The 17,921-nt window shown below is 35.8% G+C and overlaps 1 protein-coding gene across 1 annotated transcript in view; it reads right to left on the reverse strand.

The window, feature by feature from the left end:
- The window catches only part of dazap2 (DAZ associated protein 2), a 45,290-nt gene that overhangs the window by 27,365 nt on the left and 4 nt on the right, over positions 1–17,921 (reverse strand). The window contains exon 1 of the mRNA XM_061925589.1: positions 17,737–17,921. This exon is cut by the window's right edge and continues 4 nt beyond it. Within this exon, the coding sequence (XP_061781573.1) occupies positions 17,737–17,749 (13 nt within the window). The 5' untranslated portion in view covers positions 17,750–17,921. The remainder of the gene's footprint in view (positions 1–17,736) is intronic.

Consider the following 17,921-nt stretch of genomic DNA (forward strand, 5'->3'; position numbering starts at 1 on the left):
CGACTTAAACAAGTTGAAAAACCTATTCGGGTGTTACCATTTAGTGGTCAATTGTACGGAATATGTACTTCACTGTGCAACCTACTAATAAAAGTCTCAATCAATCAATCAATCAAAACACATAGAATCATCATACTGCTGTGATTATATGCATCAAGTGTTCATTCAAGGCTAAGGCAAAATATCGAGATATATATCGTGTATCGCAATATGGCCATAAAATATCGCAATATTAAAAAAAGGCCATATCGCCCAGCCCTAGTTTCAATGATGCCATTTCTGTTTGTCATGTATAATTTTGTCTATTTTGTGTTTATCCTTGAATAAACAGGTCAGTTTCTTGTTACCAACCATTGTGTATTATTCAAACTCCCCTAATTCAGCTGGCTAGTTGTTATCAAGAGTACTAAAACCCTTTTCAACATGATTCTGACAACTAAGTAGGCTAAATAACTTTAAACTTTAATACATGCTCGGATAGGCCAGTATCGGTCAGTGTCAGTATCGGATCGGAAATGCAAAAACAATATCGGTATCGGATCGGAAGTGCAAAAACCTGGATCGGGACAACCCCAGTCCAAATACATAACAGAGACGAAGCAGAAGAACGAAGAAGAGGCAGTCATGGCGACGACGAGTAAGAAGAAGAAGTACGCTTGCAAGTTCCAAAATGATTGGAAACAAGAATTTCAGTTCATCCAGGACAGCTGGAAGGGAAAGGGGTATGCTGGGGTATGCTGCATGCACATTTTGTAGATCAGACTTCTCCATTGAACTCAGTGGCCGAATGGATATAGTCACTCATGAACGGTCAGAGAAGCACAAGGCGGCGGCAACTCAGCACCGGTCCCAGCCCAGTATTATGGGCCACCTTGCTAAATGGAGACCCGAGGGTGTAACATATGCCTAGTCCAGGGGTCGGCAACCCGCGGCTCTTTGATCACTCTGATGCGGCTCAGCAGCTTACTTGCTGAACCCCCCAATTTTCCCGTGAGACTTCCGGATTTCAGTGCCTCTCGCAGAAAACTCCCGGGATTAATATTCACCGATTTTCACCCTTACAGCTATAATAAGGGCGTGCCATGATGGTACAACATTTGGCGCCCTCTACAATCAGTATTAACAGCGTGCCAGCCCAACATTTGCTACATAATATACATCTTCTGCTTGCACACGTACGTGACAGCAAGGCATACTTGTTCAAAAGCCACACAGGTTACACTGACGGTGACCATCTAAAACAACTTTAACACTCTTACTAATAATGCGCCACACTTTGAACCAAAACCAAACAAGAATGACAAACACATTTCGGGAGAACATCTGCACTTTAACACAACATAAACACAAAAGAACAAATACCCAGAATCCCAGGCAGCCCTGACTCTTCCGGGCTACATTATACACCCCTGCTACCACCAACCCCCCCCCCCTCCCCTCCCCCTCTCTCTGTGCGTCGGTTGAGGTGGGTGGGGTTTGGTAGCGGGGGTGTATAATGTATCCCGGAAGAGTTAGGGCTGCATGGGATTCTGGGTATTTGTCCTGTTGTGTTTATGTTGTGTTACAGTGCAGATGTTCTCCCGAAATTTGTTGTTTGTGTGGAAATTTCCAAAATCAGTCGATGAAATGGCAAATATTGTGACTTTCTCCAGCCTAAAATAAGATTTAATTCTAAACTGTATTCCTGTGAAATAAACCATTTCCAAAACAAAAAAATATGTACTTTGTTAATATATTGTTTATATTATGACTATGTATTTACACTATAGTGTGGGGATTCTGACAACCACGAGACAAAATGTAAATTTTTTTGCTTTGTAATATTCCGATTTTATTCTCATGTCGTTTACGTTTTAGTGGGAATTTTAGTTTTTCCCTTCAAAAATTGCTACTTTTCTGTAACGTCCATCATCATCATTGAAACTATATGTCGGTAATGTTATTTAAATGAATTACTTGATTGACGTTGTATTGGTACACAATTCTTGTAATGTTAATTGTCGCAGTCTGCTGCGTTCAGGTTCGGGTGGAAATTTCCAAAATCAGTCAATGAAATGGCAATTATTGTGACTTTCTCAAGCCTAAAATAGGATTTAATTCAAAACTGTATTCCTGTGAAATGGAAACCATTTCCAAAACATAAAAATATGTACTTTGTTAGTATATTGTTTATATTATGACTATATTATGCAGACTGATGTATTTACGCTATAGTGTGGGGATTCTGACAACCACGAGACAGAATGTTAATTTTTTTGCTTTGTAATATTCCGATTTTATTCTCATGTCGTTTACGTTTTAGTGGGAATTTTAGTTTTCCTGCTCAAAAATTGCTACTTTTCTGTAACGTCCATCGTCATCATTGAAACTATATGTCGGTAATGTTATTTAAATGAATTACTTGATTGACGTTGTGTTGGTACACAATTCTTGTAATGTTAATTGTCGCAGTCTAGACTGCTGCGTTCAGGTTCGTGTGGAAATTTCCAAAATCAGTCGATGAAATGGCAAATATTGTGACTTTCTCCAGCCTAAAATAGGATTTAATTCTAAACTGTATTCCTGTGAAATGGAAACCATTTCCAAAACATAAAAATATGTACTTTGTTAATATATTGTTTATAGTATGACTATGTATTTACGCTATAGTGTGGGGATTCTGACAACCACGAGACAAAATGTAAATTTTTTTGCTGTGTAATATTCTGATTTTATTCTCATGTCGTTTACGTTTTAGTGGAATTTTAGTTTTTCCCCTCAAAAATTGCTACTTTTCTGTAACGTCCATCGTCATCATTGAAACTATATGTCGGTAATGTTATTTAAATGAATTACTTGATTGACGTTGTATTGGTACACAATTCTTGTAATGTTAATTGTCGCAGTCTAGACTGCTGCGTTCAGGTTCGTGTGGAAATTTCCAAAATCAGTCGATGAAATGGCAAATATTGTGACTTTCTCCAGCCTAAAATAGGATTTAATTCTAAACTGTATTCATGTGAAATGGAAACCATTTTCAAAACATAAAAATATGTACTTTGTTAATATATTGTTTATATTATGACTTTGTATTTACGCTATAGTGTGGGGATTCTGACAACCACAAGACTAAACGTAAATGTTTTTGCTGTGTAATATTCCGATTTTATTCTCATGTTTACATTTTAGTGGGAATTTTAGTTTTCCCCCTCAAAAATTGCTACTTTTCTGTAACGTCCATCGTCATCATTGAAACTATATGTCGGTAATGTTATTTAAATCAATTACTTGATTGACGTTGCATTGGTACACAATTCTTGTAATGTTAATTGTCGCAGTCTAGACTGCTGCGTTCAGGTTCGTGTGGAAATTTCCAAAATCAGTCGATGAAATGGCAAATATTGTGACTTTGTCCAGCCTAAAATAGGATTTAATTCTTAACTGTATTCCTGTAAAATGTATAACCATTTCCAAAACATAAAAATATGTACTTTGTCAGTATATTGTTTATATTATGACTATATTAAGCAGACTGATGTATTTACGCTATAGTGTGGGGATTCTGACAACCACAAGACTAAATGTAAATGTTTTTGCTGTGTAATATTCCGATTTTATTCTCATGTTTACATTTTAGTGGGAATTTTAGTTTTCCCCTCAAAAATTGCTACTTTTCGGTAACGTCCATCGTCATCATTGAAACTATATGTCGGTAATGTTATTTAAATGAATTACTTGATTGACGTTGTGTCGGTACACAATTCTTGTAATGTTAATTGTCGCAGTCTAGACTGCTGCGTTCAGGTTCGTGTGGAAATTTCCAAAATCAGTCGATGAAATGGCAAATATTGTGACTTTCTCCAGCCTAAAATAGGATTGAATTCTAAACTGTATTCCTGTGAAATGTATAACCATTTCCAAAAACCAAAAAATATGTACTTTGTTAATATATTGTTTATATTATGACTTTGTATTTACGCTATAGTGTGGGGATTCTGACAACCACAAGACTAAATGTAAATTTTTTTGCTGTGTAATATTCCGATTTTATTCTCATGTCGTTTACGTTTTAGAGGAATTTTAGTTTTCCCCCTCAAAAATTGCTACTTTTCTGTAACGTCCATCGTCATCATTGAAACTATATGTCGGTAATGTTATTTAAATGAATTACTTGATTGACGTTGCGTTGGTACACAATTCTTGTAATGTTAATTGTCGCAGTCTAGACTGCTGCGTTCAGGTTCGTGTGGAAATGTCCAAAATCAGTCGATGAAATGGCAAATATTGTGACTTTCTCCAGCCTAAAATAGGATTTAATTCTAAACTATATTCCTGTGAAATGTATAACCATTTCCAAAAACCAAAAAATATGTACTTTGTTAATATATTGTTTATATTATGACTTTGTATTTACGCTATAGTGTGGGGATTCTGACAACCACAAGACTAAATGTAATTTTTTTTGCTGTGTAATATTCCGATTTTATTCTCATGTTTACATTTTAGTGGGAATTTTAGTTTTCCCCCTCAAAAATTGCTACTTTTCTGTAACGTCCATCGTCATCATTGAAACTATATGTCGGTAATGTTATTTAAATGAATTACTTGATTGACGTTGCATTGGTACACAATTCTTGTAATGTTAATTGTCGCAGTCTAGACTGCTGCGTTCAGGTTCGTGTGGAAATGTCCAAAATCAGTCGATGAAATGGCAAATATTGTGACTTTCTCAAGTCTAAAATAGGATTTAATTCTAAACTGTATTCCTGTGAAATGTATAACCATTTCCAAAACATAAAAATATGTACTTTGTTAGTATATTGTTTATATTATGACTATGTATATACACTATAGTGTGGGGATTCTGACAACCACGAGACAAAATGTAAATTTTTTGCTTTTTAATATTCCGACTTTATTCTCATGTCGTTTACGTTTTAGTGGGGATTTTAGTTCTTCCCCTCAAAAATAGCTACTTTTCTGTAACGTCCATCGTCATCATTGAAACTATATGTCGGTAATGTTATTTAAATGAATTACTTGATTGACGTTGTATTGGTACACAATTCTTGTAACGTTAATTGTCGCAGTCTAGACTGCTGCGTTCAGGTTCGTGTGGAAATTTCCAAAATCAGTCGATGAAATGGCAATTATTGTGACTTTCTCAAGCCTAAAATAGGATTTAATTCTAAACTGTATTCCTGTGAAATGGAAACCATTTCCAAAACATAAAAATATGTACTTTGTTAATATATTGTTTATATTATGACTTTGTATTTACGCTATAGTGTGGGGATTCTGACAACCACGAGACAAAATGTAATTTTTTTTGCTTTGTAATATTCCGATTTAATTCTCATGTTTACATTTTAGTGGGAATTTTAGTTTTTCCCCTCAAAAATTGCTACTTTTCTGTAACGTCCATCGTCATCATTGAAACTATATGTCGGTAATATTAATTAAATGAATTACTTGATTGACGTTGCGTTGGTACACAATTCTTGTAATGTTAATTGTCGCAGTCCAGACTGCTGCGTTCAGGTTCGTGTGGAAATTTCCAAAATCAGTCGACGAAATGGCAATTATTGTGACTTTCTCAAGCCTAAAATAGGATTTAATTCCAAACTGTATTCCTGTGAAATGTATAACCATTTCCAAAACATAAAAATATGTACTTTGTTAGTATATTGTTTATATTATGACTATATTAAGCAGACTGGTGTATTTACGCTATAATGTGGGGATTCTGACAACCACGAGACAAAATGGAATTTTTTTTGCTTTGTAATATTCCAAGTTTATTCTCATGTCGTTTACATTTTAGTGGGAATTTTAGTTTTCCCCCTCAAAAATTGCTACTTTTCTGTAACGTCCATCGTCATCATTGAAACTATATGTCGGTAATGTTATTTAAATGAATTACTTGATTGACGTTGTATTGGTACACAATTCTTGTAATGTTAATTGTCGCAGTCTAGACTGCTGCGTTCAGGTTCGTGTGGAAATGTCCAAAATCAGTCGATGAAATGGCAAATATTGTGACTTTCTCCAGCCTAAAATAGGATTTAATTCTAAACTGTATTCCTGTGAAATGGAAACCATTTCCAAAACATAAAAATATGTACTTTGTTAGTATATTGTTTATTGTTGGAATAATTGTTTGTAAGTTATCACAAAAGAAATGTTGTATTATGAATGCTGTATTTCGAGGCCTAACAAAAGGATGAAGTCTCGGGAAACGCCACTGTGAGTTCAGCACGGACAGATGGCAGGATGTGCTCAACTCCTGGAGGAACTCTCTTTGAAGTGTTAAACGAACTCTCTTTGAAGTAATTCACAAACTCTCTTCCCTCTATTTGGTCAACGCTATTTACGACACGCTGCCTTCTTGAAGTCACTGTGGACAGGAGACGGGAGGGGTTGTCCATTGTCCTCCAACTCTCTTCCAACTATTTGGTCAACGCTATTTACGAGACGCTGCCCTCTTGAAGTCACTGTGGACAGGAGACGGGAGGGGTTGTCCATTGTCCTCCAACACCTGCCCCAGCTGGATCCAGGAAGAGCCAAGCCCGAGAAGTCCTCTTCTTGGACTTCAAAGCGACCAAAAACAATGACTGTTTTACATACCTCCCCATTCCTATTGTGACATATGTTGGTGCGTGAACATGGAAGATCTGAATTAAAAGAGGAGACGAGAACCTTCTTGGTCAGAGCGTGCTAAGACACTGTAAGAGGTTACAGGTTGAAGCCGTCTCTCCTCAATTGAGTCCAAATTGAATTCTGTCTCTGTTTGATTCCTTGCCTTTTGTCTTGTGTAACAGATGTCCTGTATTTGAACCTGACATCTAATTGGTCCTTCGAGCCGGATTCCAACACGTCTGACGATTCCAGCATGAGTGAGTGAAACCAGAGGACCATGGCAACCAAATCCTGATTGAGGAACTGCTTTTTCTTCATTTCGGGCTGGAATTGAAAGACTGACGGAAAATCCGAGGACAACAGGAAGGAACACAGAGAGCAGTGAGTACGTTTTAAATTGACAAAGAAAGAAACGACTGAGAGAAAGCGTGTGACTGAGGGTTACGACGCATAGACAAACCCTGTAAATCCTAGGCTCTAACAGGTAAAAAGGCCAAATTAGAGGGACGTCGGAGTCCAACGTCCGTGAGTATTAAAATTTTAAATAAAAACTGAATTAAGATAAAAACTGAAGAGGCCAAAAGACTGCAGGTTAACGGAACCGCGAAAACTGGAATCCGTAATATCCATAAACAAACATACTAGGGGGTGTCGGAGCCCACAATAATTTGAAATATCCGTGAACCATTATCCTGGGGACGTCGGAGTCCAACAGACCTAAAATGGTCTATTCAGAATAAAAAACTGAATTTTGTCCGTGAAAAAACAATAACCTGGAGGGCGACGGAGTCCGCATGTAATATACATTGAAATTTCCGTAGATCAATATACTGAAAGGTGTGAATGTGAAAGTGTGTGGGAGTAATCGCCATTAGGCTATCACTCCATATGAAAGTTGTGAGAAGTAAATAGTGGGTTATTGTGGATGCTCTAGGCAAGACACCTCCACTGGGGAACCATCTCCAGTAGAAGCGACGTGTACCACAATAATAAATTAAACCACTATCTTACAACAAAAACAAAAGTAATCCTTATAAGTTTTCGGCTCTGTAGGGGGCGACGGATTACTCCAAATTTACAAAATGGGGAAAGGGACAAGTAAACCAAAGGTTAGTCCAAAAGACGAGTTAAAATGTAAAGACTGGAAAGCGGTAGAAATAACAAATCCAGATTTACTGAAATTTCTCGATGACTGGATATCAAAACATAAATTTACCGGATGCCTCAAAGTAGGTGATATTCTAAAGTTGCGAGAATCAATAATAGAAAAATGCGGAAGTAACAGAAAAAAGCTAGCCAGAATGGGGTGGGACCACACGGGGTGCTGGATGAGAATGGCTCAAAATAGAGAAGACGGAGAAAGACAGAAAAAAAAAGGAAGAGCAGGAAGAAAGGAAAATAAAAGGAAGAGAAGAGGCAAAAGAAAGGGCTAAGAGAGAAAAAAAGCTAATGTTTCATAGAACAGAAGATTATGAAACAGGGCCAGTTAGGAAAAAGCAAATAGGAGAATAATCTCAAAGTGCTAACGTGAGAGAAAAGTAAAAATAAATGAAGAAATGGGGAAAAATCAATAATAAGAATTAATGCAAAATGAAATAAACTAATGCGAGAGAGAGAGAGATAATGGGGGTATTGAAATAAGAGATGAAGAAAAGGTAGACTGAAGATATACATGTATGTTTGGATATATAAAGAGCGCTTTTATATATACAAATATATATATGTATAATTCAATAATGGAACAAATAAAAACCTAGATTAATAACTATAATAAGAGTTGAGATGTATAGTATGATAAAATGATAAAGTGGGTTACATGGTTATTAGCTGAGGAAAGAAGAGAGAGAGAAAAAAAAGAAGAGAAATCTCTTCAAGTGTTGCTGACCTTTGCCCTAAGAAGTGCACTCACGCCCTCACACACCACCTTGTGTGTGTGTGTGTGTGTGTGCGTGGCGCAGTGGGGGAGGTGTGAAAGTGAATTTATTACATGTAAATTTAAAGTAGGTTTAACTTTGAAGTGTAGTATAACATTCTTAAGTTAGATTATGTTTTAGACATTTGCAACACCATACATCTGAGTGTTGAGCTAAGATAAGATACATGTGTATATAGAAAACCAGGATCAAAAGTGGAAATCTTTATGGATAAATTAGGGGAAATGATTAATGGTCTAAATAAAAATAGGACTATCGTAATTTGTGGAGATTATAATATTGATCTTCTAAAGGTAGATTCACATAAACAAACATCAGATTTTGTAGAGCTATTATATGAAAAAGGGCTGTACCCATTAATTACAAAGCCTAGTAGAATAACCACAACTAGTGCAACCTTAATAGACAAAATCTTTACAAATGTTTTAGGGATTCACATCACTACTGGGTTAGTGATAAATGACATAAGTGATCATCTGCCTATATTTGCAATATTTGACTATCAATTCCCTAAGTGTCAATCATATTAACAACTTCAGGTATGACCTATTAAAACAAGAGTGGGAAGAGGTGTATACAGACGATATAAACACGGTCTATGATTATTTTCGTAAACATTATATTACTCTGTATAACAAGCATTGTCCTGAGGTTCCATGCAGATCTAAACAAAGGCAAAATAATGCACCTTGGATGATAAACAGTTTGAAAAATGCATGTAAAAAGAAAAATAGACTTTGTAAGGCGTTTATCAAATCAAGAACAGAGAATGCTGAAAAACGCTGTAAGAACTACAAAAACAAGTTGACCAATATATTGAGACAAGCAATGAAAGGAATACAAAGAAATTATGAGGATGATGTTGAACAAAAAAGACATCTATGTATGTCCAGACAAATAAACCAATCTTACAAAGAAAAATCGGTATAAGTGAGCAGCAATATTGAGCCAAGGTTGAACTCATGGCTCAACAGGAGGGATATGAATGCCCTTATACAGAAGTACTATACTTCCTATAGTTTAATTCTTATAAAAAAAATTGTATAAAACATCTATGCAATTAACTAAATAAGAGTGAAGGAAAACATTATTGTCTGGTCATAGTAGATGCATTTTCAAAGTAGTTAGAAATATTTCCTAAAGGAAAAGCAGATGTGCTGACAGTAGCAAAAGCATTATGCAAATATTTAGTAAAAATGTACATTAACATTACAAGTACAACAGGACTAACACCATTTGAAAGATAGTGGAAAGACCAACCTGGGTACACTTAGTACATTGTAAAAAGGTCATTTCTGTTGAATCATCCAATAAGGAAAGGGAAGCAAAGTCTGGTAATAGTGTGAACGCACACGATGACTAGAGTTTGAGCCAAACCACTGACCTTGGTAGAGGAGTGAATCAGCAGAAATGACACCCCAATGGCTCAGACGATCCATAAACATATGGGTTAACGATATTGGTACTGGTCGGCCCTGCCCCCCTAATATGGTTCACTTGGGAATCTGAGTAAAATGTAGAACTCAGGAAACAAAATGATACTGCACCCATAGTAAACCCAAACCACTGGCAGAATCAAGAAGTAAAATACACTCACAGGGGAGGTCGTATTAGAAGACGGGCAATGGGAGGATTCGGAGTAACCCCATTAGTGAAAAAAATGCCAGAAAACCCATGCCAGAAAAACAGTAATGGGAAAAAGTATTTGGGATTGTATTTAAAAAGGTCATATAATGAAAAAAAAAAGTATTTGGAATTGTATTTGTGTTATCAAAGGGACATTTTAACTAGCACACTACAAATTCCACTGTGACAACGTTGTAAGCATACCATTTGATGGTGTGTCAAAGTTTGATAATAATTGGTTCCTGTTTTGGTAATTAATTTGTTCCTTATGGCGGAGCAAGTGGGAAAGGCTACAAAAACTGATTGTGTTGTATGTATAAGCCCAGACAATTACTCAAGATGAGTCAAAAAAAGTTGAATTGAAGTAATGAGCAAAACAAAATTGACCCTGTAGCTAAAGAGACAAAACAGAAACCAATATTTGATAAATATGTGAAAAAAAGCTAATTATACCTGCATTAACATGCAAGACTCTGTACAACAGTTAGGAAACGTATCATCAGATAACTGCATACACATAGTTAAAGTATCAATATTTGTACAAGAATTGTTAACACGCCTGAACAGTTTGATATCTGAACATTGGAAAATAATTAGACATGATGTAAACTGGCAAAGTGTTGTAGATCCAACTTATATTGATGGGTGTCCAAGAGGTGTATCTGACGACTATAAATTGGTAAATCAAGTTGCAGCTGAATTTGAATCATCCGTCTACTGGTGGTGTACGATTAACAAGAATGTTGACAGAATAAACTATGTCCACTACAACGTACAGAGATTGGGAAATTGGACACAGGCCGAACTTGAAGCAGTCGCTGATCAACGCCGCCACCTTCCTTATGGCCTTTCAAAACCGTATGGCGCTAGACATGTTGTTAGCGGAAAGAGGGGGTGTGTGCGCAATATTTGGTGAACAGTGTTGCACGTTCATACCAAACAACACCGACGCAGAAGGTAGCCTGACCAAAGCACTGGAAGGCCTTCGCACCCTCAACGGTAAAATGAAAGAGCACTCAGGCATAGATACATCTATGTGGGATGGGTGGATGGACGGTTTCGGCAAATACAAGTCTTTGGTATCATCAATTCTAGTATCTATGGCCGTGTTCAGCAATACTGACGTTGTGTGGATGTTGTTGTATTCCCTGTCTGTTCTCTGCTTAACCGTCTGATTACCACAGCGATTAGCCCAGCAGATGATAAAGCTGTTCAGATGCACTTCCTGGCGGACGATAAGGAAGATGAATCTGATGATGGGGATACCTACCTGGATGGTGTTCCTGATCTGTTTCCAGACCCGAGTAACAATGAGAAAAATTGATGTTGAACTCTGAGTGTAAACATAACTTTGTCGTAAGGAAATTAACCATTAACTGAAAATTGCAAGACGAAGTTATTAGGGATAAGGAGATTATGGGAGGTTTTTGCGATAAACAGGGGGGAAATGTTGGAATAATTGTTTGTAAGTTATCACAAAAGAAATGTTGTATTATGAATGCTGTATTTCGAGGCCTAACAAAAGGATGAAGTCTCGGGAAACGCCACTGTGAGTTCAGCACGGACAGATGGCAGGATGTGCTCAACTCCTGGAGGAACTCTCTTTGAAGTGTTAAACGAACTCTCTTTGAAGTAATTCACAAACTCTCTTCCCTCTATTTGGTCAACGCTATTTACGACACGCTGCCTTCTTGAAGTCACTGTGGACAGGAGACGGGAGGGGTTGTCCATTGTCCTCCAACTCTCTTCCAACTATTTGGTCAACGCTATTTACGAGACGCTGCCCTCTTGAAGTCACTGTGGACAGGAGACGGGAGGGGTTGTCCATTGTCCTCCAACACCTGCCCCAGCTGGATCCAGGAAGAGCCAAGCCCGAGAAGTCCTCTTCTTGGACTTCAAAGCGACCAAAAACAATGACTGTTTTACATACCTCCCCATTCCTATTGTGACATATGTTGGTGCGTGAACATGGAAGATCTGAATTAAAAGAGGAGACGAGAACCTTCTTGGTCAGAGCGTGGTGCAGGACTGTGCAGAGAGTACAGTGACCATGTCTTTCCTCAATTGAGTCCAAATTGAATTCTGTCTCTGTTTGATTCCTTGCCTTTTGTCTTGTGTAACAGATGTCCTGTATTTGAACCTGACATTTATATTATGACTATATTAAGCAGACTGATGTATTTACGCTACAGTGTGGGGATTCTGACAACCACAAGACTAAATGTAAATGTTTTTACTGTGTAATATTCCGATTTTATTCTCATGTTTACATTTTAGTGGGAATTTTAGTTTTTCCCCTCAAAAATTGCTACTTTTCTGTAACGTCCATCGTCATCATTGAAACTATATGTGGGTAATGTTATTTAAATGAATTACTTGATTGACGTTGCATTGGTACACAATTCTTGTAATGTTAATTGTCGCAGTCTAGACTGCTGCGTTCAGGTTCGTGTGGAAATTTCCAAAATCAGTCGATGAAATGGCAATTATTGTGACTTTCTCAAGCCTAAAATAGGATTTAATTCTAAACTGTATTCCTGTGAAATGTATAACCATTTCCAAAACAAAAAAATATGTACTTTGTTAATATATTGTTTATAGTATAACTATGTATTTACGCTATAGTGTGGGGATTCTGACAACCACGAGACAAAATGGAATTTTTTTTGCTTTGTAATATTCCAAGTTTATTCTCATGTCGTTTACATTTTAGTGGGAATTTTAGTTTTCCCCCTCAAAAATTGCTACTTTTCTGTAACGTCCATCGTCATCATTGAAACTATATGTCGGTAATGTTATTTAAATGAATTACTTGATTGACGTTGTATTGGTACACAATTCTTGTAATGTTAATTGTCGCAGTCTAGACTGCTGCGTTCAGGTTCGTGTGGAAATGTCCAAAATCAGTCGATGAAATGGCAAATATTGTGACTTTCTCCAGCCTAAAATAGGATTTAATTCTAAACTGTATTCCTGTGAAATGTATAACCATTTCCAAAAACAAAAAAATATGTACTTTGTTAATATAATGTTTATAGTATGACTATGTATTTACGCTATAGTGTGGGGATTCTGACAACCACAAGACTAAATGTAAATTTTTTGCTTTGTAATATTCCGATTTTATTCTCATGTTTACATTTTAGTGGGAATTTTAGTTTTCCCCCTCAAAAATTGCTACTTTTCTGTAACGTCCATCGTCATCATTGAAACTATATGTGGGTAATGTTATTTAAATGAATTACTTGATTGACGTTGTATTGTTACACAATTCTTGTAATGTTAATTGTCGCAGTCTAGACTGCTGCGTTCAGGTTCGTGTGGAAATGTCCAAAATCAGTCGATGAAATGGCAAATATTGTGACTTTCTCAAGTCTAAAATAGGATTTAATTCTAAAGTGTATTCCTGTGAAATGGAAACCATTTCCAAAACATAAAAATATGTACTTTGTTAGTATATTGTTTATATTATGACTATATTAAGCAGACTGATGTATTTACGCTATAGTGTGGGGATTCTGACAACCACAAGACTAAATGTAAAATTTTTTGCTGTGTAATATTCCGATTTTATTCTCATGTTTACATTTTAGTGGGAATTTTAGTTTTTCCCCTCAAAAATTGCTACTTTTCTGTAACGTCCATCGTCATCATTGAAACTATATGTCGGTAATGTTATTTAAATGAATTACTTGATTGACGTTGCGTTGGTACACAATTCTTGTAATGTTAATTGTCGCAGTCTAGACTGCTGCGTTCAGGTTCGTGTGGAAATTTCCAAAATCAGTCGATGAAATGGCAATTATTGTGACTTTCTCAAGCCTAAAATAGGATTTAATTCTAAACTGTATTCCTGTGAAATGGAAACCATTTCCAAAACATAAAAATATGTACTTTGTTAATATATTGTTTATATTATGACTTTGTATTTACGCTATAGTGTGGGGATTCTGACAACCACAAGACTAAATGTAAATTCTTTTGCTGTGTAATATTCCGATTTTATTCTCATGTTTACATTTTAGTGGGAATTTTAGTTTTCCCCCTCAAAAATTGCTACTTTTCTGTAACGTCCATCGTCATCATTGAAACTATATGTCGGTAATGTTATTTAAATGAATTACTTGATTGACGTTGCATTGGTACACAATTCTTGTAATGTTAATTGTCGCAGTCTAGACTGCTGCGTTCAGGTTCCTGTGGAAATGTCCAAAATCAGTCGATGAAATGGCAAATATTGTGACTTTCTCCAGCCTAAAATAGGATTTAATTCTAAACTGTATTCCTGTGAAATGTATAACCATTTCCAAAAACAAAAAAATATGTACTTTGTTAATATATTGTTTATATTATGACTTTTGTATTTACGCTATAGTGTGGGGATTCTGACAACCACGAGACAAAATGTACATTTTTTTGCTTTGTAATATTCCGATTTTATTCTCATGTTTACATTTTAGTGGGAATTTTAGTTTTCCCCCTCAAAAATTGCTACTTTTCTGTAACGTCCATCGTCATCATTGAAACTATATGTCGGTAATGTTATTTAAATGAATTACTTGATTGACGTTGCATTGGTACACAATTCTTGTAATGTTAATTGTCGCAGTCTAGACTGCTGCGTTCAGGTTCCTGTGGAAATGTCCAAAATCAGTCGATGAAATGGCAAATATTGTGACTTTCTCCAGCCTAAAATAGGATTTAATTCTAAACTGTATTCCTGTGAAATGTATAACCATTTCCAAAAACAAAAAAATATGTACTTTGTTAATATATTGTTTATATTATGACTTTTGTATTTACGCTATAGTGTGGGGATTCTGACAACCACGAGACAAAATGTACATTTTTTTGCTTTGTAATATTCCGATTTTATTCTCATGTTTACATTTTAGTGGGAATTTTAGTTTTCCCCCTCAAAAATTGCTACTTTTCTGTAACGTCCATCGTCATCATTGAAACTATATGTCGGTAATGTTATTTAAATGAATTACTCGATTGACGTTGTATTGGTACACAATTCTTGTAATGTTAATTGTCGCAGTCTAGACTGCTGCGTTCAGGTTCCTGTGGAAATTTCCAAAATCAGTCGATGAAATGGCAAATATTGTGACTTTCTCCAGCCTAAAATAGGATTTAATTCTAAACTGTATTCCTGTGAAATGTATAACCATTTCCAAAACATAAAAATATGTACTTTGTTAGTATATTGTTTATATTATGACTATGTATATACACTATAGTGTGGGGATTCTGACAACCACGAGACAAAATGTAAATTTTTTGCTTTTTAATATTCCGACTTTATTCTCATGTCGTTTACGTTTTAGTGGGGATTTTAGTTCTTCCCCTCAAAAATTGCTACTTTTCTGTAACGTCCATCGTCATCATTGGAACTATATGTCGGTAATGTTATTTAAATGAATTACTTGATTGACGTTGTGTTGGTACACAATTCTTGTAATGTTAATTGTCGCAGTCTAGACTGCTGCGTTCAGGTTCGAGTGGAAATGTCCAAAATCAGTCGATGAAATGGCAAATATTGTGACTTTGTCCAGCCTAAAATAGGATTTAATTCTAAACTGTATTCCTGTGAAATGGAAACCATTTCCAAAACATAAAAATATGTACTTTGTTAATATATTGTTTATATTATGACTTTGTATTTACGCTATAGTGTGGGGATTCTGACAACCACGAGACAAAATGTAATTTTTTTTGCTTTGTAATATTCCGATTTTATTCTCATGTCGTTTACGTTTTAGTGGAATTTTAGTTTTTCCCCTCAAAAATTGCTACTTTTCTGTAACGTCCATCGTCATCATTGAAACTATATGTCGTTAATGTTATTTAAATGAATTACTTGATTGACGTTACGTTGGTACACAATTCTTGTAATGTTAATTGTCGCAGTCTAGACTGCTGCGTTCAGGTTTGTGTGGAAATTTCCAAAATCAGTCGATTAAATGGCAAATATTGTGACTTTCTCCAGCCTAAAATAGGATTTAATTCTAAACTGTATTCCTGTGAAATGTATAACCATTTCCAAAAAACAAAAAAATATGTACTTTGTTAATATATTGTTTATATTATGACTTTTGTATTTACGCTATAGTGTGGGGATACTGACAACCACGTGACAAAATGTAAATTTTTTTGCTTTGTAATATTCTGATTTTATTCTCATGTCGTTTACATTTTAGTGGAATTTTAGTTTTTCCCCTCAAAAATTGCTATTTTTCTGTCGGTAATGTTATTTAAATGAATTACTTGATTGACGTTGCATTGGTACACAATTCTTGTAATGTTAATTGTCGCAGTCTAGACTGCTGCGTTCAGGTTTGTGTGGAAATTTCCAAAATCAGTCGATTAAATGGCAAATATTGTGACTTTCTCCAGCCTAAAATAGGATTTAATTCTAAACTGTATTCCTGTGAAATGTATAACCATTTCCAAAAAACAAAAAAATATGTACTTTGTTAATATATTGTTTATATTATGACTTTTGTATTTACGCTATAGTGTGGGGATACTGACAACCACGTGACAAAATGTAAATTTTTTTGCTTTGTAATATTCTGATTTTATTCTCATGTCGTTTACATTTTAGTGGAATTTTAGTTTTTCCCCTCAAAAATTGCTATTTTTCTGTCGGTAATGTTATTTAAATGAATTACTTGATTGACGTTGCATTGGTACACAATTCTTGTAATGTTAATTGTCGCAGTCTAGACTGCTGCGTTCAGGTTCGTGTGGAAATTTCCAAAATCAGTCGATGAAATGGCAAATATTGTGACTTTGTCCAGCCTAAAATAAGATTTAATTATAAACTGTATTCCTGTGAAATGTATAGCCATTTCCAAAACAAAAAAATATTTACTTTGTCAGTATATTGCTTATATTATGACTATATTAAGCAGACTGATGTATTTACGCTATAGTGTGGGGATTCTAGAATGTTAATTATTTTGCTTTGTAATATTCCGATTTTATTCTCATGTCGTTTACAATTTTTGAGGGGAAAAACTAAAATCCCCACTAAAACATAAACGACATGAGGCTAAATTCTAAATATTACGAAGAAAAAAAGTTGCCATTTTAACGATTGTCAAAATTCCAATAAGCGTAAACACAGCATAGTTTTGAGCCATCTCCGTCGAAAGACACGTTATTTATTAATCGTGTATTAACATTTACATATCTGTTAAAACGCCTACAATTACTATTATTGCGATTCTTATTGGAGTTGAGCTATGTGAAAGCAAAACTAGCCTGTTTCCAGTCGACTGACAATATCCGATATGACATAATCTAACGACAAATGGCGGCGGTGGTCCAGTAAAAAAGATGGTTATTGAACGGCGGCCACATTTGACACGAAAAGCCGACAACAAGTCGACTTGTGCTGGGTTATTATCCGGACACCGAACGTTTATTGTCAAGAAATCCGCTTCGGATGTCTAAAAACAACGAGAGCCCCGTTAGCTTAGCTTCAGCGACGCATAAAGGGCAACTGACAAAAAAAAAAAATCCAAAAAAAGACGTCAAGATGAAATACCTTTGTTGTTCATTGTTGTCGTCGGGGTTGCGGTTTGTAGAATGTGTGAATATTACTGCGGTGGCTATTTGTGTCTCGTCACGGCGTCGCTGAAACAAAAACAGCTTACGGCTCGCAGTGTTTCACTTCCTTGTTTTTCTGCTGCTGCTTGTTGTTGTGGAAGTGCTGACGTCATCGGCTCTTAC

The sequence above is a fragment of the Nerophis lumbriciformis genome, linkage group LG01 (assembly GCF_033978685.3).
Source record: "Nerophis lumbriciformis linkage group LG01, RoL_Nlum_v2.1, whole genome shotgun sequence".
NCBI lineage: Eukaryota > Metazoa > Chordata > Actinopteri > Syngnathiformes > Syngnathidae > Nerophis > Nerophis lumbriciformis.